We start from the raw sequence: 27,744 nt of genomic DNA, 5'->3' as shown, positions 1-27,744 counted from the left end.
TAACTCCGTTATTTTATTTTTCATTTTGCAAAGAGTTATGAACCGGAGGTTGGGGGAACCGCGGCGGCGGCCAGGAAAAAAATAGCATTTTCGGGAAAGGGGCGCCTTATTCTCTGCCCCCCCCCGCCCCCAATGCATTTGAGCGCGGGGCAAGTGGTGGGGCAGCCCGGGGGGGGGGCTCTCGGTCAAGAGACCAATCAGAAAAGGCATTGACAAATGCCCTCCTGCCAAGGGAAGGAAAGGCGTGCGGCTTTTTTTTTCCGGTCACGGCGGCTCCCGACAGAGAAGGCCGGAAATTGCCCTGTCGGGAGCTCAAGCGCGTGGTACCCGTTGCTTTTGACCACGGCTTGCTGGCTTGCTTGCTTGCTTAAGATCGTGTTTCACTTTCGGGCAAGTAAGTAAGCTTTCGCTTTCCAACGCAAATAATAGTGAGGTTGTGTAGCAGAACAGCGTCCTGTTTGCAGGAACCCCTCCTCTTGCGGTACATTGCCTGGCCTTTCGGCAGAGGACAAAAAAAAACGCCAGGTTCTCCCCCCACCCCTCCTCTTCGCTCTTGGGCTGGGGAAGGGCTGGTCCTGGGATCCTCCTTCCTCCGCCTGCGACCCGGGTAGTTTTCTTTGGCTCGGCTTCCCTCGCGTGTATGCCGCCCCCGGGAGGGAAGTATGGTAGAAATTCTCCCCCTCCCCCTCTGCTCTTAGAGTGAGAGCAGAGCCATTGCATGCCAGAAATAATCGCTTTTAATTGGACACCTGATGACCCAGCCTGGGAAACAGGTGAGAAAATACAGTAATGGGTAAAGCGAGCCGTCTCAGGGTTAATTAAGGAGAGAGCAAAGTCCCTCGCGGCTTTCTGGAAAAAAATAATAATAACCAGACCGATGACTGAAATGAAGGCCCTTGTCAGGGGCATTTTCTTTGCTTCATTTGTTAGATTGCTTTCTTGGCTTTCCTGCAGGAGCTCAAAAGTAGTTCCAGTTTTGCCTCCAAAACACACTATCTTCTAACCCCTAAGTTGCACTGAGAGGCACAGCCTAAAACCACACAATGGCTCTCCAAGGCTAAGAATCAAGTTGATTTGAGTTTTTCCCAAGTCTGGTTCACCCTTTCAGCATTAAACTACACCTGCTCTTTGGAAGGAAGGAAGGTTGGTTGGTCACTTGCGGGATTCATGCATAGTTACCCCTAGTCAAGCATGTTTTATATAGTCAGGTTTATATGTTTGCAAGACAACTCAGAACCAAAATCTAATTTCACTGGTTATGTTCACAGAACAGAATTGGTGAAATGCAGTTGGCTCATTTCTGGTCCAATCTGGTCATTTTCTCATAGATTTTGCTACTTGCTTCAAAAAGCTGAAGATAAGGTTATCAACTGCAGAACTATTCCTAATTCAATAGGGAAGGGCGGTTAAAAGCAGTCAGAAACTTGGGAGGAGGGGACTGCATCCTCTTCAGAATCAAGATATTGCAGAAAGAAAAATTAGAACACAATCACACTTGGTTTTAGGAGAGACCACCTCAGCAAGTAGAGAAGTATTGAGGTTAAGGGGAATTGCAGAAGAGTAGAAATTTCTGAAAAACAAGATATTCTAAACCATTCTCCACTTCTTTTGAGTGCAGAATTGTACACTCCAGTCACAAGAAAAAAAAATGGGACAGCTTAAGAAACCATTGTAGACCAAAGGAAATTTCAGCTGAGCTAGAGTTTTAAGGAAGGAAACCTCTATAGGGAATAATGAGCATTATCCTCAGGGAAGCACACAAGCAAGTAGCTGGTATCACCAGAAAGAAAGAAAGGCTGATGCTGAAAAGGAGTTTAGTCTCAACTAGTGAAGAACAGCAATTGGGGTTTGCGACTATGTCAGCTGAAAAGTAGAACCAAAGGAGTGCACTTCCTGTTCATTGAAGAGGGGATAGTAGCAAGTGGTAAGAGGAGGGTCAATTTGTAAGTAGGGTCAATTTGTATAGACTGAATTCCAGAAGACTAAAAAGCCTAGGAACAAAGAAGTGGTTGTAAGAAGGCTATTTCTTTTCTTTTCCATTCCACCCAGTGTATTTCAGTTCTTCTAGTTTACCATCTATATTCATAAATGAGCAAATCTAGAGCAAATCTAATTTAGAGGAGCAAATCCAATTTAGAGGAGCAAATCCTCTAATATATCTGGTATGCCCTGATAAACCTGCTCCTCTTGCAATTCAGTTGATAGGTCTTTAAATTGAATAATTAAAGCTAATTAATTTCAGTCTTTACCTTTCATATAGAGTTGAAAGACTGCTATATGTGACGGCCTACTACGTTTACCTTGACTACAATTTGTTAATTTCTTGATTAGCTCTAGCTTTCTGGCATGCTTTTAAAAGCATCCTTGAGCATCTGCATAAAATTGGCATAGCTGTCCATCACAGGATTATTATTGTCTACCAGAGTAATTGTCCATTTGACAGCTTATAAATCAAGAGTCCAAGGATAATGTGGAATGCATGGAAATTTCAGTTATCCTCACTTAAATGTGTAGTCTACACACTAAAGGATAAAAATAACAAATTTATTTGGGGATCCTCCATATTTGTTTGGTAACAATCTCTCGTAACAAGAAACATGTTGGATGGGAAAGAATAGCCATAGCTAGTTTCAAACTTTGACCCAGTTGCTGACATTAGCCAATTATTGATCTGTACACCAATAATTTAGTGCTGCAGTTCAGTGTTGAACTGTTGCATTGATGACTTGTTCAGCAGTCAGTGATCTTCCCAGAGGGCTTTAGTCAAGCCACTGCCATGGCTTCAGTCAAGCACATGATAAAACATGGCCTTATAAGCGTTGTTGATATGAGTGTTAGACTCATGGCAGTAAGTTTATCAAAAGCATCATTCTCTTTGAAACATCTTTTAACAGGATTTATTACAGGGGAAATAAATTTTATTACAGAAAATGTCTACAACTAGATTGCTTTCTTTTTAAGAAGCCAGTTTATTTTTTGCGTTTATTAGGACATCAGTTCCTTTCCAATGTCCCAATGTTGAACCAATGGGCTGGTTGTGTGTTTTCTACGCAATTGAGGAATGTGCAGGTATCTACAAATGTTTTCCCACCTGGTCTGCCCACTAACCGAATACTGCTCACCTGTGAATACACCATTACAAAAACTATGATTCGGTTTATTAGGCAACTGATTTGTGACTACAGGTAGTCATCAATTTATGACCATAATTGAGCCCAAAATTTATGCTGGCAACTGTGAAGTTTGTTAAGTGAGTTTTGCCTTTTACTTTTCTTGTCACCTCTGTTACCCTGCAGCTGTTAAATTAGTAACACGGTGGTTTAGTGAATCTGGTTGCCTCATTGACTTTGTTTGTCAGAAGGTCACAACTTGTCATAAATGTGAGCCAGTTGTCAAGCATCCGAATGTAAATCACGTGGCCGTGGGGATGTTACAATGGTCGTAAGTGTGAAAAAATGGTCATAAGTCACTTTTGTTCAGTGATGTGACTTCAAAAGATCACTAAATGAACTGTTGGAAGTCAAGGACTACCTGTATTTAGAAAGGAATATGCTACATGGCAGGAGTCATCATTGCATTGCCAGAAGCAGGTAATTGTCAAACTGAACTTATTTTCGTTTTTTGAAAGAGCAGAGAGTTTAATTGGCTGTGATAATGTAATGGACATAATGTACCTAAATTTCAGCAAAATATATGACAGTGTTTCTTAACATTTATAGAGAAGATAACAAAATGTGGGCTGGACTGTGTTCCCATTAATTGGATACAGTGGTGGTTGAACACTTGCGGTCACAAGCTGGAAAGCGGTAATGAGCAGCATACTGCAAGAGTCATTCTAGGCCATCTTCTGTTTGGGTGAATGGTTAGAAAATATTATGAGATTTGTAAATTTGGGAGTAAATGAAGGAACAGTACACCCACGTTACGCCTGTCATCTGCGAGCTGCACTGGCTACCAATTGGTCTCCGGATGCAATTCAAGGTGTTGGTTATTACCTTTAAAGCCCTACATGGCTCAGGGCCAGCGTACCTGCGAGACCGGCTTCTGCCACATACCTCCCAGCAGCCGGTGAGATCACACAGATTGGGCCTCCTTCAGATGCTGTCAGCCAAACAATGTCGGCTGGCGGCTCCCCAGAGGAGAGCCTTCTCTGTGGCTGCTCTGACCCTTTGGAATGAGCTACCCGCAGAGATCCGGACCTTACCCACTGTCATGGCCTTCAGAAAAGCTATTAAAATCTGGCTATTCTGGCAGGCCTGGGGCTGTTGACCTCACTGTTGAGATCCAGTCCCGATCAGAACGAATGCATATGTTGCGATTTTAAATCTGTCTTTTTTTATTTTTATTATTTCTTTTCCTCTTCTTTTTGTAAGCCGCCCGGAGTCCTTCGGGATTGGGCGGCCTATACATTTTATTAATAAATAAATAATAAATAAATAGTAAATACCTTAGAGGATATATTCAACATTTGAGAAGATTTTGACATGCTAGTCAGTGGACAGGAAAAATATTAAGAAAGTATATCCTAATAATTGTCCTTGGAGAATGTGAAAGACCCTTTATCACCGATTGATCTCATGGTCAATTCAGCAATCAAATTTTTTAAAAACTTGATTCTTTTGTTCCCTGGCTAGTTTGGTCAGCCCTGTGTTTGCTTCTCTTCACTTTAAACAGTGCTCTGGATTTAAACAACGAAACAGACTTCCAAAGAATATTTATTTTCTGCTTCTGTCATCATGGTTTGGTGCCAGAAAACTGGAAAATTTATTCAAGGAGAAAGCAGGAAGTATGTGCTTTGCTATATATACAGGTTGAGTAATATCTCTGCAGATTACTGTTGCTGGACTGTATGAATATTTATTATGGACTATGACTCTGATCGCTAAGAGTTGTTTGTAAAGCTTCTTCTAGGATTTGTAAAGAAAGCTTTAAAAACTGTTTTAACAGTAAAGAGGAAAATGTAAAAATAAATGCAATATTGGGCTGAGAAATTCTACTACTGCAGAGGTTTGACTTAATTTTGAGCTTTTTAAAAATAATTTCTGGAAGAGTTAACAAAAATTCTGTACAGATAATTTTCTTTTAATTTTCATAGTCACAAGCTTTTATTAAAAGTAGCTAAAACACCAAGTGCCACGTTTCATCGTTGTAGGATTGCTTGTTATACCAGCAATGTTTTGACTATAACTAATAATTAGTAGTGAAAAAGTGGTAAATATTTACATTTTATATTTGTCTGTATTGTAACTATATTGCAAAATAGTCCACTTGCTAACTGTTGTTTGTGAAACTGATAATGACCTGCTTGGTGAACAAACAGGCTCAAGTAGGTTTCTAGCAGTGCAATAATTTCAGGGATGTTTAAAATGTGTTACGATCACATTTACAAACATGTCAATGTACTATAGAAGAATTATCTTTAGTATTGAAGAATGGACACATTTCTGGCTGAGGGTATACTGTGGCCAAAGTTGACGTCCTAGGCTAGTGATGGCAAACCTTTTGTGGCTTGCGTGCCAAAAGTGGGGGGAGTGCAGGGGGGTCGTGCACAGTGTGCCACAGGCATAATGCTATGCGCACGACCAGCGCTCCCCCCCATTTTTGGCGTGCTTTTTTCGCCCTCCCCAGGCTCCAGAGGCTTTATAGCAGCCTGGGGAGGGCAAAAACAGCTTTCCTCGCCTTCCCGGAGACCCTCCGGAGGCTTCAGGAGTGCGAAAAACCGGTCCTATGGGCAAACCAGAAGTTCAGGAACAGATTTCCAGTTTGCTCATAGGGCTGGTTTTAGCCCTCCGAGCCTTCAGGGGCCTTCAGGAGGCTTCCCTGAAGGCTCCGGAGGGCAAAAAATGACTCTACGAGCAATCCGGAAGAGACTTCCGGTTTGCTCGTACATTCCTAAACTTCCAGTTTGCCCATAGGACTGGTTGTTTGTGCTCCGGATGCTTCAAGGAAGCCTCCAGAGGGAAAAAAATGGCCTCAAAAGAAGGCTGAAGCCTCGTGTGCCTTGATAAATGGCTATGCGTGCCACTTGTGGCACGCGTGCCATAGGTTTGCCATCATGGTCCTAGTCTGTGTGTGACTTTAAATGTGAGTGTGCCCCTTATTTCTTTTCCATATGGTAATAAAGGTAATAAAGTTGTTCATAATAAGTCCCAGGTTATGTGTGGTATGTTTCACATTATGTGAAATTCTTGACACAAAGACACACATTCTTGGGCAAAGTTAGGCAAAGTGAATAGGACAATGATTAGTAATGTTATCTGGAATTATTTTGACCGTGTGAAACAGGATGTTCCCTGTAATAAGTGCATTGCCATCTGTGCAACACTTACCTAGCCTATTCAAGTAGCCAATGGGATGTGCTAGTAGTGGGATTTGGAAATTGATGAACATCTCTGGGAGAATGTTATTATTCGGAAAGAAGCAGTGGACTCTGTTGTAGAGGCCATCTCTCAATTCAAGTATATTAACTCTCAGTGTCTCCAGCTTTTTCTTTGTGGTAAAGATCGTTGAGAAAGTGATAGTAACCAAGAACAACAGAAGAAGTAAATTCTTTGTAATTAATTATTTTAAGTTTCAGTCCCGATGTGGGATAAAAAAGACATTGATTGCTCTAGGGATTACCTTCATCAGGACTTGGATGTGGGGAGTGTATCCCTCTTGGTCTTATTAGACCGTTAAGTATTGTTCAAAATCTTCCAAAATAGTGTTTCTCTTGCATGGTTTAGATGTACTTTCATCCTTAGTTTAGTTCCTAGTTTAGTTTATCATTAGTTTAGTCCCAGAGTGGGCAGGTTCTAGTCAGCAGCAGCAGCAGCAGCAGTAGTAGAAGTAGTAGTGGTAGTAACAGTAGTGAGATAAAAGATTCAATTCAAAGTGATTCACAGAACTTGGACCAAATATTATTTAACGTCTGCACGAAACTAATGGGAGAGATCATCCTTTGATCTGGTGTGAAGTATCACCAGTATGCTGATTATACTCATGTTTACATCACAACCCCAAATCAAGCTGGAGGTACTTTAATAGTCTTGAACTGGATCTTTGAGGGACTTTAGAGAAGAAAGAATGTGAAGGCCTCCTTGTCAGTAGTGCCATCTACTCTTTGAGCAGGAGCTGAGAATTCAAAAGACCCAAGATTGTATATCACTGTTGAGAGGGGAAGTGTGGTCCCATCCACAAAAGAAAATGGACAATTGCCAGGTCTAGGGAGCCCTAATAAACACAACCATTTGGTCTTGGTAGATTTGAGCTAGAGTTGGGTCCTACGCATCCAGGTTCACATAGCATCCAGATATGGTGACAGAACCGCAACATTTTGGTGAGGGCATTGCTTATTTTACTCTAAATGGGTTTTAATTGTACTAATTGAGATGTTTACTATGTTGCTTTTATATTGAGTTATATTATTACAGTATATACCAGTGATGGTTGACCTTTTTGGCACCAAGTGACGAAACTGGAGTGCATGCAAGCTGGAACCCGGAAGAGAACAGCTGGCAGGTGCGCATACGTGCGGGGCCTTGCTGATATTCTGGTCTTTGTGCGAAGACCAGCTGGCTGGCACACATGTGCGTGCCAGAACCCAGAAGAGAGCAGCTGGCTGGCCCACATGTGCATGATGAAACCCAGAAGAGCAGTTGGTGATGGCGTGCATGTCCACAGAGAGGGCTCTATGTGTCATCTCTGACATACATGTCGTAGGTTCGCCATCACGGGTATATACTATCCAGAATGGTCTGGGTGGTACAGATTTTTTAAAATAAATGACTGGTTAACTAAATAAATGTTCTAGGCAACATTACCAAATTTTTATCAATTTCAAATTGTACACTTACGTTAAGAATTTGCTGTAGAGCTGTGCAGGAGTGAGGCTGTCTAAATCAGGTATCTTTTACAAATCCAATTTTTATTTCCCTGTTTTCCAGAAGCCTAGTCAAAATGCAAAGTGAGAACCCGGGACCAGTAAATTACTATGTTGGAATTGATGTTGGCACATCAAGTGTCCGTGCGGCTTTGGTGGACCAGTTTGGCACAGTAGTGGCTTATGCAGACCATCCAATTCAAATTTGGGCACCACAACCTGACTATTATGAACAATCCTCTGATGACATCTGGGCAGCTTGTTGTATCGTCACAAAGGTAGGGACATAATGTGAATGAATGACTGTTGTATGCTACATGCTTTGAGGGATCATATCTAATTATCTGAAAGAAGTTGGCTGACTTTTCAAATGATTGCAATGTGGCATCTCTTCACTGTTAAGTTCACAAAATTTTGTCTTTTTTGTTTATGTTTGTCTGTATGATAGCCATGTTTTAAAGATTAACAGAAGCTTCTGACAAAATATGTCTTTCATCAATTATAGCTGCATTCTTTTTCTCACTTTCAATGTCTTATCTCTTATGTTGCTGGCAGGGTTTTAATTTCCTTTCAATATACATTAAAAAGTCTATTAAAAACAGCATAGATGTTATTGGTTTGGATATACTTTATTGGGCAATTTATTCATTAATTAATTTGCAAGGTGGGGCACATGGAGAGGTTTAATCTTTTTCTAACTCATGGCAGTTTTGAAATGTGTTGGATTTCTACTGCAAAATTTATACCTTGAAGTTATATTTTTTTCATCCAATAAGGCAGAAAAAATACCAAATTCTTATTTAAATTTTTTAAAGTGATTCTATATGTCTGAGCATATGATCAGATAAAAGCATGCATATTTTTTCCTCAAGATGGTTAAGAAGCATTCATATGTTTGTATCTTGTGTATACACATTGTAATGGAAAAGTAACCTGAAAATTAAATAATGAATGCAAAATAAAAGGTTATTATTCTGTTCTGGCTCCTTTTCTTTAATATGGATACTATGGGCTGAAGTAATAATGGATATTGGGGACATTGAGGTGTTTTAAACATCTGAAAAAGATGTGGACCCAAACCAGCCGATGTTCTGAGGTTGACTTTTTAAATATGCATGAGATACTTATAATTTGTGGATAGACAGTTCATTGTTTTCTTGGTATTGATCAGTCTTTTTAAACATTCATGAGCCATGCTATTGAGTGAGTGTCCTAAGAGGGTTGAGGCCAGAACAATTGTTATGTGAATAATGAAATAAGAGTAGAGAGCTTCTCTTCGTCACATATTCCCTCTCTTTTCCTATTTAAGATTAAATATATTGCTATTACACTCTAGTAATCTGATTTACAAAGTGTATAAAAGGTAAGAGTGATTCTAACTGACATTGAAAAGAAAATTTTCACTGGTACTAATATTTGTTTTTCTATTTGTCTTTTATTGGGGGGGGGGGGATTGGCTTCTTGATCCTCTGACACAGTGAGCCAGTTGCCGATTTCCTTCATCTGTTCTCCTTCAGTTCTTTGGGCCTAATATTATGGCTTTCAGAGAACTGGAACCTTTTAAAATGTAGTTGGATGCATTTTAAGTGTAACCGAAGGACACTGATGGACCATTAGTTTTCTTGTAGAGTTTTTCCTCATCTGGAGAACCTTAAAGGGCTGATATCAGTCGTGCAAGTCTCTTGTTGTTCCATTCCTCCTTATATTCTAATGAGTCTCTTCTGATATTACCAAACCTTAAGAAATAGGTCTGCCAAGTTTGTTTCTGTAAGGGCTTTTGAATATTTCCCTCAAGGCCCACTCTGGGATTCTCTGTATCAGAAAAGTGTTTGATACTTTGAACATTTATTGTCACTCAGATTAGATGAATGTTTCTTAAACTGGGTTCTAAATTTGTTGTTGTTTTCAGATCAGTTCAATTCCATCAGGTAAATGAACACTACATCCATAACAATTTATATTAACAGATCTCTCCTCAGATCTCACAGTGAAACAGTTGGGAAAATCATTGTGAGAACACTTTTGGTTGAGCTCTCATCAAATCAATGAGCTTTTTAATAAGAAAACATCGTGGAAGTTCTTCCTTCAGTTTAATTTTTCTGGAAGTGGATTTTTGACAATCACAATAATCAACCTGTTATACTGGAAGTTACATATAAAGGTAAAGGTTCCCCTTGCACATATGTCTGGTTGTTCCTGACTCTAGGGGGTGGTGCTCATCTCCATTTCAAAGCAGAAGAGCCAACGCTGTCCGCAGACGTTTCCATAGTCATGTGGCTGGCATGACTAATCACCCAACGCGCATGGAGCGCTGTTACCTTCCCACCTATTTTTCTACTTGCATTTTTTCATGCTTTTGTACTGCTAGGTTGGCAGAAGCTGGGACAAGTGATGGGAGATCACTCCGTTAGGCGGCACTAGGGATTCGAACCACCGAACTGCTGACTTTTCTGATTGACAAGCTCAGTGTCTGAGCCACTGAGCCACCGTGTCCCTTCCTGAAGTTACATAGACCATTTGATTAATAGTTTTGTTCCCATTATTGACCAATTTACCAATATATGCAAGCTCATGTATCTCTATTATAATATATAATCAGTTAGATATAAAGGAAAATACACCTATTTTGTGGTCTTGGATTCTAGCTTTCTGTGGATTTAAAGAAGAATGAATTAGTCAACAATGATTAAAGTAACCAACAATCCAAACTGATACAGTTATTGTTATTAGTAATTTAGAAAATCATGTAGTGTCAGGGTTTATACTCTCTATGTACAGTACTGTGTATGTTCAGATTCGAAGGAATTTAATTTGAACTTCAGCTTTATACATTGTTAGCTGTTTTGTGTGCCTCAATGAATAGAAAAGTGAGCTATGCATTTATTTATTTTTTCTTTCACAGAAAATTACGCAAGGAATAAATATTTCCCAGATTCGAGGGCTTGGCTTTGATGCTACCTGCTCCCTTGTTGTTTTGGATAGCCATTTTCATCCTTTGGCAGTCAACTCTGAAGGTAAAATCTTCAAATAATGACTAAATTTGCAATAATAAAATGATAATTTAAAAATAAAATCTGGGCAATAATAATATAGCCAGTATAAATTCAATTATAAATTGGGCTGATAATAAATTATCCACTTTTTAGATAGATGTAATTAAAATATTTGTATTTAAGTGTATAGGATTTTCATATATTTTTATGGAAGGAAATTTACTATCAAGTTTTATCTAAAGTAAAAAGTTAAGTGAACTAGAAGGTGAAAGTGTGAATGCAAAGAGGGGGTTTGGCTCAATCAGAAAGAGGTAAACATTTCTTTATAGAATGAGGGCTGCAGTAAGAAGGCAGAAGAAACAGTCTTATTTTGGGGATTTGAGACATTTTTTGACAGTATCTTCATTCTTATCTCCTTAAAAAAAATGGACGGTTCATCATTTTGGATCTCCAGCAAAGTGCAAAGAATTAAAAGGGAAAAAAAAAATTTGGACCCGACAAATTTTGCTTCCCTGTACCGCGCACAGCCTCCTCCTGCAAGGGCTGGAGTGCCACAAGCCCCCTGGGGTGGCACGCTGCCCTGGCCACTGAGTGAGACTCAGTGAGGACCTTTGCCAGGCAAGCAGGAGGAGAGGGCACAAGCCTCCTAGAGGCAAGCCCTGCCGCAGAGGCTCTACAGGCGCAGGAGCGCTCCCCCGCTCCCCTCAAGGGTTGAGCGACAAACCGCGGCTTGTTAAAATGCCCCGAAGGGCCTGCGCTGGCAGCGATCACCAGAGAACAAGGTGAGAGCCGGAGAGGCTCAGAAAGAGTTGTGGGAGGCGCGAGAGCCTCCAGCGGCAGCGGAAGCCGCATGGCAGCCTACAAAGGCACAAGCCATTTCCATGTGCTCCAACAAAGAGGAGCTTTTTGAATTTGGAGCCGGGGGCCATTTTGAAACCACGTGGTCCAAGATGGTAGCCCCCAGCAGCTCAGAGGAGGCCGGCAGGAGCCGAGCTCTCAGCCCTGCAGCAACAACTACCGGAAGCTCTGAGGAGCCCTTAAAAAGGTTAGAGACCATCGCAGAGGCATTAGCCAAGGGCGGGGGAGGCAAGCAAAGGCCAAAAGGAGGCATATTTCCATCAAGGGGGCTAAAGAGGCAGGCTGTGGATCAATCCCTCCCTCTCCAAGCCTAGCTCCAAGTATGAAAGGCAGAGGCATCTGCCATAAGGCCAGCAGCAGGAAGACACACCCCCCACCCCAGGGGCCTGGAACCTGAGGAAAGATTACCATGTTTCTCTTCATCTGGCAGGACGGCACCCTCCCTCCAGGTGAGGATTCCCTTCGGCTTTGTCATCCTGTGTTCCGGCAACCTTGCTATCACGATTTATGCAAGCCCTATTCGATCCTTTTCTGAGTGCCTGACTAGCCAGAGAAGCCCAGACAGGGCAACGAAGCTCAGATATTTGTTGAGGTTTCCCCTTTAAGGAAAAACTTCCCCTTTAAGGAAGAAAAAGAAGGGGGGGCGAGAAGGCTCTCAGCAATCTGCTGTTAACAGCAGGAGGCCACAGGGGAGAGCGCCAGCCCTTAGTAGCACAAGCTGTTTTTTCAAAGTCCTGAGGACAGGGCTATTGTATTTGCCCCGCAGAGCCATTTGGAAAGAAGGGGGAGGAGAGGCCCCACATGGCCCAAGATGGCGGCCCCCTGCACTGGGAGGACACAGGCAGAAATCAAGTCCTTGTTTCTAAAGCCGGCAGCCCCACTGGAGGGACAGAAGAGCCTCCAATCAGAGATTATCCCTGAAGGCCCATCCAAGGGTGGGGCGACTAGGCAACGAGCAAAATACAATGCAATACAATACTATACAATACAGTAGCAGAGTTGGAAGGGACCTTGGAGGTCTTCTAGTCCAACCCCCTGCCTAGGCAGGAAACCCTATACCATTTCAGACAAATGGCTATCCAACATCTTCTTAAAGACTTCCAGTGTTGGGGCATTCACAACTTCTGGAGGCAAGCTGGTCCACTGATTAATTGTTCTAACTGTTAGGAAATTTCTCCTCAGTTCTAAGTTGCTTCTCTCCTTGATTAGTTTCCACCCATTGCTTCTTGTTCTACACTCAAGTGCCTTGGAGATAAATTTGACTCCCTCTTCTTTGTGCAACCCCTGAGATATTGGAACACTGCTTTCATGTCTCCCCTAGTCCTTCTTTCTATTAAACTAGACATACCCAGTTCCTGCAACTGTTCTTCATATGTTTTAGCCTCCAGTCCCCTAATCATCTTTGTTGCTCTTCTCTGCACTCTTTCTAGAGTCTCCACATCCTTTCTACATTGTGGTGACCAAAACTGAATGCAGTATTTCAAGTGTGGCCTTACCATGGCCTTAAAAAGTGATATTAAAACTTCACGTGATCTTGTTTCTATCCCTCTGTTTATGCAGCCTAGAACGGTGTTGGCCTTTTTGGCAGCTGCTGCACACGGCTGACTCATATTTAAAGGGTTGTCCACTAGGACTCCAAGATCCCTTTCACAGTTACTACTGTTGAGCAAGGCATACTGTACCTGTGCATTTCGTTTTTGTTTCCTAAATGTAGAACCTTACTCCTTTGAATTTCATTTTATTAGATAGTGCCCAATGTTCAAGTGTATCAAGATCCTTCTGTATCTTTAGCCTCTATTCTGGGGTGTTGGCTATTCCTGCCAGCTTGGGATCATCTGCAAATTTGATGAGTTCCCCCACCAATCAGCATTTAACAAACAGAGTGCTAACAGTTATTCTGGCTCCATCTTATGGCTGCTTGAGGTAACAGCATCCAACCACATTTGCAGTAGTACTTAAAGAAACAGTACTATTATCATGGCTTATATATTGCTAACCCAACTGTTAGCTTACATACCTAACACCCTCATCCAAATCATTGATGATGTTGAAGAGTACTGGGCCCAAAACAGAGCCTTGTGGTAATCCACTGCATACTTCCCTCCATGAAGAGGCAGTTCCATTGAGGACTACACGTTGAGTGCGGTTGGTCAACCAGTTACAAATCCATCTGGTGTGATGCTGTCTAACCCACATTCTTCTACTTTATCTAGTAGTAGGTTATGGTCTACCTTATCAAAGGACTTATTGAAGTCCAAGTAAACTATATCGACGGCATTCCTCAAAGAACGCAACAAGATTAGTCTGGCATGATCTGTTTTTGACAATCCCATGTTGGCTTTTGGCTTTTGATCTGTTTTTCTCCCTTTTCTGAAGATGGGAACCACATCAGCAATCCTCTGGTAGTTCCCCGGTGCTCCAGGATCTCTGAAAGATATAGTTCAGTTGTTCGGAGATCTTGTCTGCCAGTTCCTTCAGATCCCTGGGGTGTAATCCATCCGGTCCTGGTGATTGGAACTTGTCTAGGGTAGACAGGAGCTCACTTACCATTTTCTTCCCTATTTCAACTTGTGTTCCTAAACTGATTCTTGTGGTGCTGTGTTTGACAGGTTGGACTGTTTTATCCCTTTGTGTAAAGACAGATGCCAAACATGAGTTAAATAGTTCTGCTTTCCCCCTGCTGCTTGTCACCTTCTGGCCACTTTCTCCTAGCAATGGACCAATTGTTCCCTTAACTTTTCTTGTTTTTTACATGTTGGAAGATACCTTTTTTGTTATTTTTTTACCTTTGTGGCCAGCCTTTCTTCATTGTGAGCCTTAGCTTCCCTCACTTCATCTTTACACGCACTCTAGTGGCTGACCAGTGAACTGCGTCTGTGTCTACATTCATGAAAATTTCTGAGCTAATCCTAGTCATAGAATCATAGCACCCTTCTAGCCAGAGAAAAAGGGTCAGACAGGCCGGTCCACATTTCAGAACCCACCACAAACTCAGAATGGGATGTCTGACTATGAGAAATCGCAGAAGCACCTCAGATAGCCTACAGCCAGACCGAGGTAGACAATTCGGAGCGGAAGCTGCAGGCAGCAATCTTCAAGGAGCTGGCAGAGTTCTTCAGATGCCCGGAGGTCGACTTATTCGCCACTCCCCCCAACGCTCAGCTCCCGAGGTTCTTCTCCAGGTACCAGACACGGGGGGCAGAAGGGGCGGATGCTCTGTGAAGCCCCTGGCCCAGGGGGCTTCTGTATTCCTTTCCGCCCTTACCCCTGATTCCCAGGGTCATACGGAAAATCCTTTGGGAGGGGGCGGAAGTGGTTCTGTTGGCCCCTCACTGGCCCCGGAGGCCATGGTTTGCAGACCTCCAGTCACTTTCAGTGGAGAGGCCCTGGAGAATCCCCCAGGAGAGGATATCCCTCAGCCAGGGGTCGCGGGAGCACCCAGACCCTCAATGGCTCCAGTTGACCGCTTGGCGCTTGAATCAAGCATCCTGAGAAGAGACCTCTTCTCCGCCAAGGTGATACAGACTATCCGGGCCCCCCGCAGACCCTCCATGGAGCGCATTTACGGTTCTACATAGCGGGCCTTTTCCACAGGGTGTAACTTCTGGGCGCGCGATCCACTCCAGGCCATGGTGCCACAAGTTCTGGACTTCCTTCAAGCGGGCCTGGACAGAGGGTTAGCTCCCAACACGATTAGGAGACAGGTTTGAGCCATCTCATCAGTTCTCTGTGTGGCAGGAACCTGAGTTGGACTCACTACCCCATGGTCAGGCAATCCCTCAAGGGGGGCTTCCAATCTCAAACCACCCACGGTACATAGGTACCATTCCTGGGACTTACACAGGGTATTGGACGCTCTAACAGATGCTTTTGAGCCTTTACGAACAGTTTCTCTTAAGTTCTTGACTCTTAAGATGGCTTTCCTGGTGGCCATCACATCCGCCAGGCGGATATCCGAGCTGCAAGTGCTGTCCACCAGGGAGGATCTCTGTGTGTTTCACCAAGATAGAGTGGTGTTACGGTTGGATCCGTCTTTCATCCCCAAGATGTGCTCCTGTTTCCATCGAGCACAGGAACTGATCTTGCCCAACTTCTGTCCAGATCCTTCTCACCTGTTAGAGGAGAAGTGGCACACTCTGGACGTAAGGAGGGCTCTGAGGATCTACCTCAGGAGAACCAGGCCAAGCAGGAAATCCGAAGCCATTTGTCTCCTTCCAACCAGGGTCTCTGGGAAACAAGGTAACTTCCACCACCATAGGCAGTGGTTGCAAAACTGCATTGCCACTGCTTACCAATCACAGGGTCTGCAGACACCAAGTCATGTCACACCTCATTCCACCTCCACGGCCTGGGTCACGCAGGCCTCCTTGGCCGAAATCTGCAGGGCAGCCACGTGGGCTTCCCCCTCACCCTTTGTTAGGAACTATAAATTGGGCTCTTTTGCCTTGTCAGAAGCCTCGTTTGGCCACAGGGTGTCACAGGCAGTCCACAGGGCACGGACCACACCTCACCAGGCATGAGTTGTGGGCATGTTACCTCAGGGGTCTCCTTCCCTAGGGATGTGTAGGTTTTGGTACGTCCCAGTCTGGATACTCCTTCCTCCTCACTATGGAGAAAGGGCATTGGTACTTACCTGATACGCCTCTTCTCATAGTGGGGGGAGGAGTATCCAGCCCCTTCCTGACAGTGTTTTGTGACTAAGCCTTATGTTCGTTGTTTAAAGAATGTTATATAGATATTGATGTTTAAACCAATAAAAGCTAATAAGTGGAATAAGAGTCTGGAGTGAATGGTGCAACGAGTCGGATAGAATTCTTCGCCGATAACTGGGTAGTACCTGGTGTCCAGGGGCGTGTCCCAAAGAGCTTATCTGACTCAATCCAATCAATGAGAGGACAAGATCAACCCAGTCTGGATATTCCCCCCCCCCCCCCACTATGAGAAGAGGCCTATCAGGTAAGTACCAACGCCCTTTCCCTACTACAGACATGTGAAAAAGTAAACAAATCCATTGATTTTTAAAAACCTTTTCACTATATTGATCATATTCCCACCATTTTTGTTATAAGCCATGATTTAGAGTCTGATTCTGACTCAGAAGCGTTGAATATTGTGTGTGTGTGTGTGTGTATTATCACCAACTTTGAAACAGAACAATTTTTAAGGAAAACAAAAAGAATCACTATGAAGACCTGAATTGCTACAAAGGCACAAGAACTTAAAGAAATTGTTAATGAAGAATGTGGGAAAAATTGCCAAATTTAAAGAAAAAACCAAAAGAAATCAAGCTGGATGTTAGAAAAACCATGAAAATTATCAGGAAGAGAAGAGAACCTGAAGCCAAGAAACACAGAAATCTCAGGAAAGATCTTTTAACAAAGAATTTTAGAAAGCTGTTAGAAGAACAATGAAATTGGTAAAGACATCAAGATGGAGAAAGCCACACACACACACACATACACAAAATAACAAACAAAACAAAAACCAAACCAAGGAATGTCTTCCAAAAGATTTTTGAGCTCAGATGGAGATTCTAACGTTGAAGTGATATGCTAAGGGCTGCCAATGGACAAACAGTAACTAATGATAAGAAGTACTGGAACATAACTCTGTTGGTTTAGATGCCATTTTACATCTATTTTCTGTTTAATTATAGCTTTTATAATTGCTAATGCAGTCAGAAGGAAGGCAGAATCTGTACATTTGTATAATCAGAAAAAGGGGTGGCTCACCTGTCAAATTTGAATTTTCTTAATTGTAGTTGTGCCCAGTTACAGCAGTCACATGTGACTATTTATGTGATCTGTTTAAACATATTGTAATTATAGGTACGGTGCCTGTTTCTAATGAAAAAAGCATATCTGCTATAGATAGTATCTGGAGAGAAGAATGTGTGTACTAAATATTTTAATGGAAACAATGACTGATTTGGTTTTTGTTTTATAAGGAGAACACAAAAGAAACATCATCATGTGGATGGACCATCGTGCAGCTAATCAAGTAAAACGCATCAATGAGACACAGCATAATTTGCTGTCCTTTGTTGGTGGAGTGATGTCAGTTGAAATGCAGCCACCTAAATTGCTATGGATGAAAGAAGTGAGTTCAAGAATTCAATAGGCTTTGCCATTTTTGTCAAGAAAGATTGAATCTTCTAATCTGTATATCAACCGTTCTCAATCTGCTTCTTCCTAATGCTCCAGCCAATATCTCCAGCTGACTTAGTCAATCATTGTTTCTAACCTGGTCTTTTCCTTAGCCTTCTGTGGAAAGCATGTTGGGAAAGGCTGCTTCAAATGTCAAGAGATAATAAAATATAGAAGTATATCTATCAGTAACAACAACATTAAAACAGGAAATTGCAATAATTTTCTAACGGTTCCTGCTTTTTATGTTGGCTGCTTCTAAATATAGTTATGATTCTTAAGATGGTTATTTTTTTAAAATTGGATTAAAATATTTAATATTTTCTCAGTTAGAAGACCTGGCATGTTGTATATTCATCTTTAGAAGACTGAGATCAAGCCTAAACTATTTGATAATGACAGAAAAATACATAGCTAAAAATAAAAGTGTTAATTAATATTCACTAGCTTCTATATATTTTATATCAAGAATGATAGGACTAACGTCTCATCCACTTCAGAATTCATACTGTAATTGGAATTTTTAATCATTCTGTTGGTTGTTTGGTCTTCTAAGAAGTAAATTGTACTGCAGAAGCGAAATAAAGAAATGTACCTTTCTCCCTTTTCCCAATGATTCTGCTATCATTTTTGGATGTATAAGGATTTTGTAGTTATTCCTTCCTGCGAGGTGGCAAAACACAAAATTTAGTACATTATAGAAGTGCATATTATGGTGATGGGACCTAGGTGCCACATGCCTGGTATTATGGGTATCCGCAAATTCTTGCTGCTTGTATGAAAATGATAAAGGATCATTGCATCCTAATGCTGTGAGCTCTACCTCTTTCGAATGTGAGTGTGATATCATAATGCATGTACCAAAGGAGCAGAGCTTACACTGCAACTGTTCACAATACTTAAATTAAACTGACCAATTTGACACAGCTGCAGGCTTTCATAAAGGAACCAATACGTTAGCACTGACTGTATTTTGGGCGCTGAGCAACCAGTCCACATTTACAGAAGTTTGCAGCATCCCGCAATTACATGACTGCAATTTATAATGTTTTGCAAAAACCTGACATTTACTTTCATCAGAGTGAATAATGGATTAGCTGAAAACCCACCATTCTCCTGTGTGCTGCTCCGGGAATCCAATCATGGGTTAAATTAGCCCTCTAGCCTTGAGACTGAGTATGCAAATTTCAAAGTCACGCCTCCTCTGACTGGACTTCCGTTTCCATTCAGTTTCTCTTACTCAGTCCAAGCCTACAGACCTATTTCAATTCTCTCTTGACTAATTGATAATTTCTCAGGATTAATACTGGATTTCCTTGGTTTTCATTGTGGATTTCTTGCTGGTTGGAGGTAAAGCGGCAGTTTTCTGCCAGCCGATTCCTCTCTCACTACTCCCTTTGCAGGGATATCGGATTACTGCAGCTGGAGCGTGGGGCGATCTTGCCGTTCCCAAACGGCTTCTCCGCCTGTCCTCCCTTTAAGTTCGGCGCGCAGGGAAGCTGAGTCTCTCCAGCGCCGCCTTCCCACACCGGATAGCACCCGCCTACGGGCACGGTCAGATCCGAAGCTGTGGCTTATCGGGGCTGTTCCTCTCCTCCCCCCTGCCTCCCTCCCTTCTGCCCTCGCTGGAGCGGCTGCCGGAGGATTGCATGGATCGGCTGTTTGGGATTTCTCCCTGCCGTTTCTTTTAAATTTCGCGCCTTTGATGCCGGCTGCCTTATTTGGAAGCAACTTCACGCATGCGTGATAATGTCTGGGGATGAGAAGGCAGAATTTATTCGCGCGCTTGAGTCTGCGCACTGCTTTCGCCCCTCCCTTTTCCCTCACTCGAGGTTGCTGACTCAGGAAGGAGGTCGCTTCTCTCTTTGTCTCTGCTTCCACGTGGCGTTCTTGGCGAGTGCTTTGCAATTGCATTCCTTTGTTTCGCTGATTGAGCTCTTTCAAATTCATACTATGGCTGATCAATCGGTAGTGCAAGGTACTGTCGGGCCAGTTTCTGAGCCCCGTTCCCCTGGCGAGGGGGGGGATAACCCTGGGCCTAGCAAGGCCACGACCAGGGCTTCCAGTAGCAGGCCTCGAGCCTCATCTACTGTTCGGGATAAGTCGCACAAGCGCAAAGATAAGGCCAAGGCTCCCCCCAAGGCATCTGGGGCTCCCATTTGTTCCCCTCCGGTTCTGATTCAGCAGCCTGTTTCTCCGGTGCGAGTCGTTGAGCAGGGGTGGTCCCCTGATATTCAGCTTCCCCAGGCCCCTCTTCCTGAGGTAGGGGTTTTCGGGCCTCAATCTCCCCCAATTATTTCTGAGGCTAGTGGGGCTTCTCTTCGTTCGCCTCCACACGCTGGGCCTTCTGCCACATTCACCCCCACAGCTGCAGGCCTCAGGCCTCTGGAGGGCCAGGATTTGGGCCTTCCTGCTGATTTTTACAGCATGATCTCAGAGGCTATTTCCAGAGGGGTGGATGCGGAATTAATGCGTAGATCCCAGGCCTCCAGGCCTACTATGGCCTACTCGGGCCTAGCTCCTCAGGCACTGCAAGGGGATTCTTCCATCCTGCAAACGGATCCTCCTTCCCCTTTCCCCTCTGTGTTTAGTGCACAATCTCCTTTAGTGGAGGAAGGTGAAATCCCGGATAGGGATTTTTCTGGTGATGAGGGCCTACCTATGGATCAGCCTACTGCCCCTGGGCTCTTCAGGCACACTCTTTTCAAGTCTCTGCTGTATAAGGCCAAGACTACCGCCCACATGGGGGAGGCGGTTTCTGGAGAAAGTGCTGCTGTGGGCCTGGATGCCACCGAGCGGCTCTTTGCTGAGCAGGTGGCCTTACAGGATTTTATCCCATCTCCCAAGCTTTTTCTTGATTTAATCCAGAAGCAGTGGGATGAGCCGACCGCAGTTAAGCCTCCAGGGTCCGGAGATAGGAAACTTTACACATCTTCCCCAGAGTTGGAGGCACTCCTCCAGTTTCCCACGGTGGATGCTCCCATTGCTGCTCTTGCTTCACCGGCATTAATTCCTTCTGAAATTTCAGAAGGTTTGAAGGCCGAGGACCGCAAGGCCGAATCGGTCATTCGTAAAACTCATCAGGCAGCGGCGTGGGCCTTACGTTCCGCTACTGCAGCTTCCTTCTTTAATAGGACTTCCTTAGTTTGGCTGAGACAACTACAGGAAAGGCTGGACCCGGAGGAACTGCGCCTCCATCAGGATGTCACCAAGCTGATAGCGGCCTTAGAGTATTCTGCAGATGCCACCCTTAGCGCGGCAAAATTTGCATCCCGAGCCGTGGTTTCCAATGTGGCCTCTCGCCGCTTGCTCTGGCTCCGCCACTGGCAAGCTGATGTCAAATCTAAGTGGCGCCTAGCATCCACGCCCTTCAAGGGCGGGGCCTTGTTTGGTGCAGTGCTGGATCCCATTCTCATTGAGACTCGGGACAAACGCAAGGTGCTTCCCTCCACCAGCGCCCGTGTACTTAGGAGGCCACAGCCTTATAGTAGGCGGCAGCCCTTTCGGTCTGGGGACTCGGGGTTTACTTCCGCCCCCTATGTCCCCAACTACACCAGGGGGTTCTCCCAGGCACAGGACCGTGGCCAGGACCGAGCTGGGGCCAGAGACAGGGGGCGCCAGCAGGGTCAGGCGCAGAGTAGACGGTCCTCCCGAGGAGTGGGCAACCGTTCCTTTCGTAGATACCGCTGACTCGCAGGAGGTAGGGGCCATAGGAGGACGTCTCTTGGCCTTCGCCCACCAATGGGCGGAGCTCACATCAGACGCCTGGGCCCTTCAAGTGGTGAGCTTGGGTCTCACTCTAGAATTTCTATCCATCCCCCCGAGGAGGTTCATCAGGTGCCCTGTGCCCAGGTGCCCGTCGAAACGGCGCCTTATGGACGCCGAGATATTCCATCTTCTCACCATCAGGGCCATAGAACAGGTACCCAAGGGGCAGGAAGGCCTAGGGTTTTATTCCATCTTGTTCCTGGTACCAAAGAACTCCGGGGGATGGAGGGCAATCCTAGATTTGAAACAGCTCAATCAGCATATCAAATACCAAAAATTCAAAATGCAGTCTCTAAAGAGCATATTGGCTTCCATCCGCCAAGGCGACATGATGACTTCCATAGACATCAAAGAAGCGTACCTCCATGTGCCCATTCATCCGGCACATCGGAAGTTCCTGCGGTTTCACTTCAACGGCCGCCATTATCAATACCGGGCCTTGCCATTCGGCGTCTCCTCGGCCCCATGCACGTTCACCAAACTTCTGGCAGTGTTGGCAGCTTCCCTTCGCTCAATTCCAATACGCATCAATTGTTATTTAGACGACGTGTTGGTGTTGTCGCCTTCTCGAGATCAGGCTCTCCGAGACCTACAGGTCACGATGGACTCATTGCGAAACCATGGGTTTGTCCTCAACCTGCCCAAGAGCCATCTGCGTCCAACCACGTCCCTCCTTCATCTGCGAACCACCATCAACTCGATGTCGTGCGAGGTTTTCCTGTCCCCGGAAAGGAGGCAGAGCATATACCATCTGGCGCATCATGTGCTATCTCAACGGCGAGTACCACTGCTGTCGCTGTCCAAACTGCTAGGAAAGATGATCTCCTGCATCGGCGTGGTGCCCTGGGCCAGGTTCCATGCGCGCCCTCTCCAGTGGTTTCTGCTGCCCTTCCAGAGAGCGCATACCAGTCATTCCCACATCAAGGTGCAGCTTCTGGGCAAGGCCAGGTGGTCCCTGCATTGGTGGATGTCGTCCAGGCTCCTCCGGGGATGTCCATTCAAGGAGCCGGACCGCGTTCAAGTTACAACGGACGCCAGTTTATTTGGATGGGGGGCCCATGCCCTGGACAGAGTGGCCCAAGGTCGCTGGTCAGATCAGGAGCTGACGAACAGCATAAACTGGCTGGAGTTGCGGGCCATCCATCTAGCTCTCCTGGAGTTTCGGGACATTGTATCTCATTGCCATGTGTTAATTTTGACCGACAATGTGGCCTCCAAGGCCCACATCAACCGCCAAGGGGGAACACAGTCCAGAGCTCTGATGCTGGAAGCGGAAAGGTTGTTCCATTGGGCGGAGCCCAGACTCTCGTCGATTCGGGCGGAGCACATCTCGGGCGAAGCCAACACTCAGGCGGACTGGCTGAGCAGAGCGACTGTGGATCAGGGGGAGTGGCAGCTCCACCCCATTCTCTTCCAGGAACTCTCTCGCCGCTTCGGCCTACCCGAGGTGGATCTGTTTGCTCACCCGCACAACGCGCAGCTTCCCCGGTTTTACTCCCGATACCAGACTCCGGGGGCGGAGGGAGTAGACGCTCTACGCAGTCGGTGGCCGGCGGGCCTTCTTTATGCCTTTCCTCCTCTCCCGATCCTTCCGTCGGTCATTCAGAAGATCTTGACGGAACAGGCGGAAATACTGCTGGTCGCTCCGATGTGGCCCAGATGTCCCTGGTACGCAGACCTCGTCCATCTGTCCGTTTCGCGTCCTTGGAGGATTCCGGACGACCGGATTCAGCTCAACCAAGGGGCTCTCCTGCACCCGAGCCCTCAGCTGTTGCAGTTAGCCGTGTGGCACGTGAGCGGGCGATGCTAGCGGCCCTTCACTATTCGGATGAAGTAATTTCTACCATTCAAGCGGCCCGTCGCCCGTCAACTACCCGTATTTACGAGGCTACCTGGCAGGCCTTCTGTCGGTGGTGCCGGCGCACCGGGGTCGATCCCATCAGGGCCTCGGTGCCCCAAGTTCTGGATTTCTTGCAGTCCGGCCTCAACAAAGGGTTGGCGCCAAACACGCTTCGCCGTCAGGTCACAGCCTTGTCGACGGTGGTCGGGGGTGGCCAAGGCCACTCCTTATCTCAGCACTCGCGGGTTCGGACCTTCCTTAAGGGTGCTTCCAACTTACGACCGCCGACGGTACACCGTTATCCCACGTGGGATTTGGCCTTGGTTCTCAGGGCCCTAACAGCTGCCCCCTTTGAACCTCTCCATTCCATCAGCCTCCGATTATTGACGCTCAAGACGGCTTTTCTGGTGGCCATAACATCGGCCAGGAGGGTGTCAGAGCTAGCAGCCCTTTCTGTTCGTGCGGATCTTTGCATCTTCCACCCGAACAAGGTGGTGCTTCGTTTGGATCCGACCTTTCTTCCAAAGATAAACTCATTGTTTCACAGAACTCAGGAACTTGTCCTGCCGGACTTTTGTCCTCACCCGTCTCATCCACAGGAACGCCAGTGGCACCATCTGGATGTTCGCAGGGCTCTTCGTCGCTATGTGAAACGTACTGCGTCGTTCCGACGATCAGAGGCTCTGTTCGTCTCCTTCCAGCCGTCTTCAATGGGACAGAAGGTGTCCTCCCACACCATCGGCCGATGGTTGAAAGCTTGCATTGCGTTGGCGTATGACACCCACTCCAGACCGGTTCCAAGGCGGATCACTCCTCATTCCACCAGGAGTGCGGCCACCACAGCGGCCTGGGCGACGCAAGCGTCCGTAGAAGAGATTTGCAGGGCGGCCACCTGGGCGTCGCCCTCACCTTTTATTCGCCACTACAAGATTGATGTCTTTGCCTCGGCTGAGGCGTCCTTTGGGCGGAGAGTGTTGCAAAGGGTCCTTCCGTCTGCGGAGGAGCCTGACCAGCCTAGCTCCCGCCCTGGGACTTAATTGCTTTGGCATATCCCATGATTGGATTCCCGGAGCAGCACACAGGAGAATGACCGTTGTCTTACCTGAACGGTCCTTCTATGGGTGCTGCGAAGGGAATCCAAACCCGCCCGCAGTTTCGGCTGGTCAGGGCTCCATTTTGATCGTGACTCTGTGACTTTCTTATTCTGACTGGACTCGACTAGGTAGTGCCAGATGGCCTGCGGCTTGATTGACAATTGACATATTGTTCCTTCGGTGGACTTCGTACGAGAACTGAATGGAAACGGAAGTCCAGTCAGAGGAGGCGTGACTTTGAAATTTGCATACTCAGTCTCAAGGCTAGAGGGCTAAGTTAACCCATGATTGGATTCCCTTCGCAGCACCCATAGAAGGACCGTTCAGGTAAGACAACGGTCAATTTACTTAACCGTTATGCTTCATGTAATGACTGCTGCAAAAAAGGTCAGAAAATTGGTTTGTCACTGAGTTTACCATACATGACTGTAACAGCAGACAAGTTTTGGACTACCTGTAATCCCTAAAATTTCCATTTAACTTGACTTGTTTCACCTGTATGAAACAGTCCTTCAACAATACGAAGTCAGTTTGCACATACAGTCACAGTCTAATCCACAGTCAAACTGGCAGTCTGCGGGCTGGATATGGCCCACGCAGGCCATGGCCACCCCAGCTCCGTAAAGGTAAAAAAAAATCCTGATATGTCACGATACAGCCCGCAGTGCAGTCAGGTTTGACACCCCTGGTCTAATGTCTTTGTTAATTTACGTTTTTTGAGGTACAGGTTGATACCAAACCTTTTAACATCAACTATCAAATGAAAAGAAAAAAAAAACCCTACCATTTGAATTGTTTTATAGGTCCCACTTGTCTGGCTTCCATATTTAGTCTCAGTGATGTTTTCTGTCTGTTAATAAAGACCAGTGTAGATTGTTCCCTGCTAGTTTCTAAGATCTGAAGTCTCTTTTCCTGATTCTTAATGTACAGTGGGATTAGTTGAAGCTGCTGAAGGTCAAAAGAGTTAACTGGCAGAAGCTAAGAATTAAAAATTCATATTAATAGGGGTTAATTAGCATTGCTTGAAGATCCTGTTATGATATATGAATTCACTTAATCTGCTTCACACTCAGTGGTATTTGAATAATTTATAAGAGGTTTAGAAAAAAGCTTTGGGTTTCTATACCTGCTACTTAATGGTAACTAGAAACAGTAAAGAGATGAAGTTCAATGTTTGGGCTAGTAGCCTCAAGGAGAAAATTGAATCTTTTCAGCTAGTCCTCAACTTAAAACCATTTATTTAGTGATCAATGTTGCAATAGCACCTAAAAGAATGGCTTATGTTTTTCACACTTAGGACTGTTGTAGCATCCCCATGGTCACAAGATCAAAATTTGGATGCTGGTAGTGACCCGGGGTCATGTGATCACCTTTTGCAACCTTCTGACAAGCAAAGTCAATGTGGAAGCCAGATTCACTTTACAACTGTGTTACTAAGTTAACAACTGCAGTGATTCACTTAACCGTAGCAAGAAAGGTTGTAAAATGGGGCAAAATTCATTTAACAACTGGCTTGTTTAGCACCAGATCTTTTGGGTTTAATTGTGGTCATAAATTGAGGATTACCCGTATCTCTTAATTCTGACTTGCTGAGAAAAATCAGCTTATTTCATGCTTTTGTTACCAGAAAAGATGTATTGCCACTTAGCACCATAGTGGAAGAAGAAAGGGAATGGGGCCAACAATTGCTGAATCACAGCCTGGATTAGGCATGACTTAATTTTTAAAATGCTTACCTGTTCTGACCCCCTCCTCCGTCCAGTAACGAAAGCTGAGACACGCTTAATAAAAATGTCCTTTAATAACAAGACCAGACTCTCAGTGGCTGAAAGCCAAGTAAACAAACAGATAAGGACCTTGGCAGCAAGGCCGACAAACCTTGGCAGCAATTCAGACAAACTCTGGCAGCAATTCAGCCTGCCAAGTTTGTTTCTCTTTAGTCAAAGCGTTGACTTCTGCAAGAAGGGCGTGGCACAAGCAGTCTCTTTTATAGTCTGGAGAGGAGCTTAATGACCATCAGCTGAGCGTAATTACCTCCTGTAATTACGTAGTTGTTCTTGATGCCGAGTAGCCCTTCGACGGCGTGCATCCCGGAACAACTCATTGTTGGTTTCTGGATCACTCTCTCTCCTCCCCACTGATCCAAGTCTCAGGCGCCACCTGGTGGCCAACCAGTCTCTCTGCACCCTGCTCGGAGTCGGAACCCTGTCCAGGGTCCTCCACATCCTCCAGGGCCGACTCATAGGGCCCCTCGCTGTCGGAGTCTGGTGGCAGCTCCAACGGCTCCTGCCGGGCCACAACTCTTACCATGCTTCAAATTTAGAACAAAAGATAAAAAATCAGATGGCAGGGATGAATAGACTCTGGTTTCCATTATTGGTAGTAGAAAGCCACAACTAAGGTTCTGTAATTCATAGGGATAGCTTTCCTTAGTATTCTAAGCTACAGGATCAGATTGTATTCCTACTAAGAATGTAATAAATAAACTAACAATATCTTTCTGTACATAGTTTGTTTCTTTCCTTTAATTGTGAAAAAACTAATCTATAATTAATTGTTTATTTCCATGGAACTTCATGAGTCTTGTTAACTAGCTCAATGTCTATCTTTTATTTGTTTATTAAACAGATTCATATAGCTGCCCTACTCTCACAGAATTTGACATATTTTGTTTGAAAGTAAAGTACATTGTGTGCTCTCACATTTTTTTTAATACAAAGAAAGTATAAGCCTTAAATAAACATGCAGAAATAAGATAATCCCAACAACTCCAAACCACTCATTGATTCATGTAACTCATTGGATGAACAGACTCTGTTTCCTCACACTAAGAATTAAGCAATCTTGTGCTCTCCAGTTTCTTGGACCATATAAAATTAAAGTCTGGAAGTTTTGATTGTCTATTGTTCCTACCACTGCCCCTACCTATCTTAGAATTTGGGTGAACCAAGTTAGAAAACCAGGGTTTCTGCTCTGACTTTTATGCAAAACCAGAAGCATTCAGTAGGCTTTCGGTTAGAAAAATCATATTGAAGACCATCCTGAGTGATGTCATTGGTAAATGTTTTGCATCTTTCTTTCTCTATGCCCTTGAATTTCAGATCTATTTATTGCTTGTTCTTATGTTTAATCTTTGGCTGTTGAACTGCATTATACCAAAAAGTATTTGTTACATTTTCTTTCT

The 27,744-nt window shown here is 44.7% G+C and overlaps 1 protein-coding gene across 1 annotated transcript in view; it reads left to right on the top strand.

Moving 5' to 3' along the window:
* The first annotated feature begins 268 nt into the window (after positions 1-268).
* Positions 269-27,744, top strand: part of FGGY (FGGY carbohydrate kinase domain containing) — a 191,530-nt gene continuing 164,054 nt past the window's right edge. Inside the window, 5 exon segments of the mRNA XM_032217552.1 lie at positions 269-394; positions 7,413-7,500; positions 7,926-8,139; positions 10,764-10,875; positions 17,660-17,811. Coding sequence (XP_032073443.1) covers positions 7,466-7,500; positions 7,926-8,139; positions 10,764-10,875; positions 17,660-17,811 — 513 coding nt within the window. The 5' untranslated portion in view covers positions 269-394; positions 7,413-7,465.

Source organism: Thamnophis elegans, chromosome 5 (assembly GCF_009769535.1).
Source record: "Thamnophis elegans isolate rThaEle1 chromosome 5, rThaEle1.pri, whole genome shotgun sequence".
Classification (NCBI taxonomy): domain Eukaryota; kingdom Metazoa; phylum Chordata; class Lepidosauria; order Squamata; family Colubridae; genus Thamnophis; species Thamnophis elegans.
This window is presented reverse-complemented; position numbering and strand designations above follow the sequence as displayed.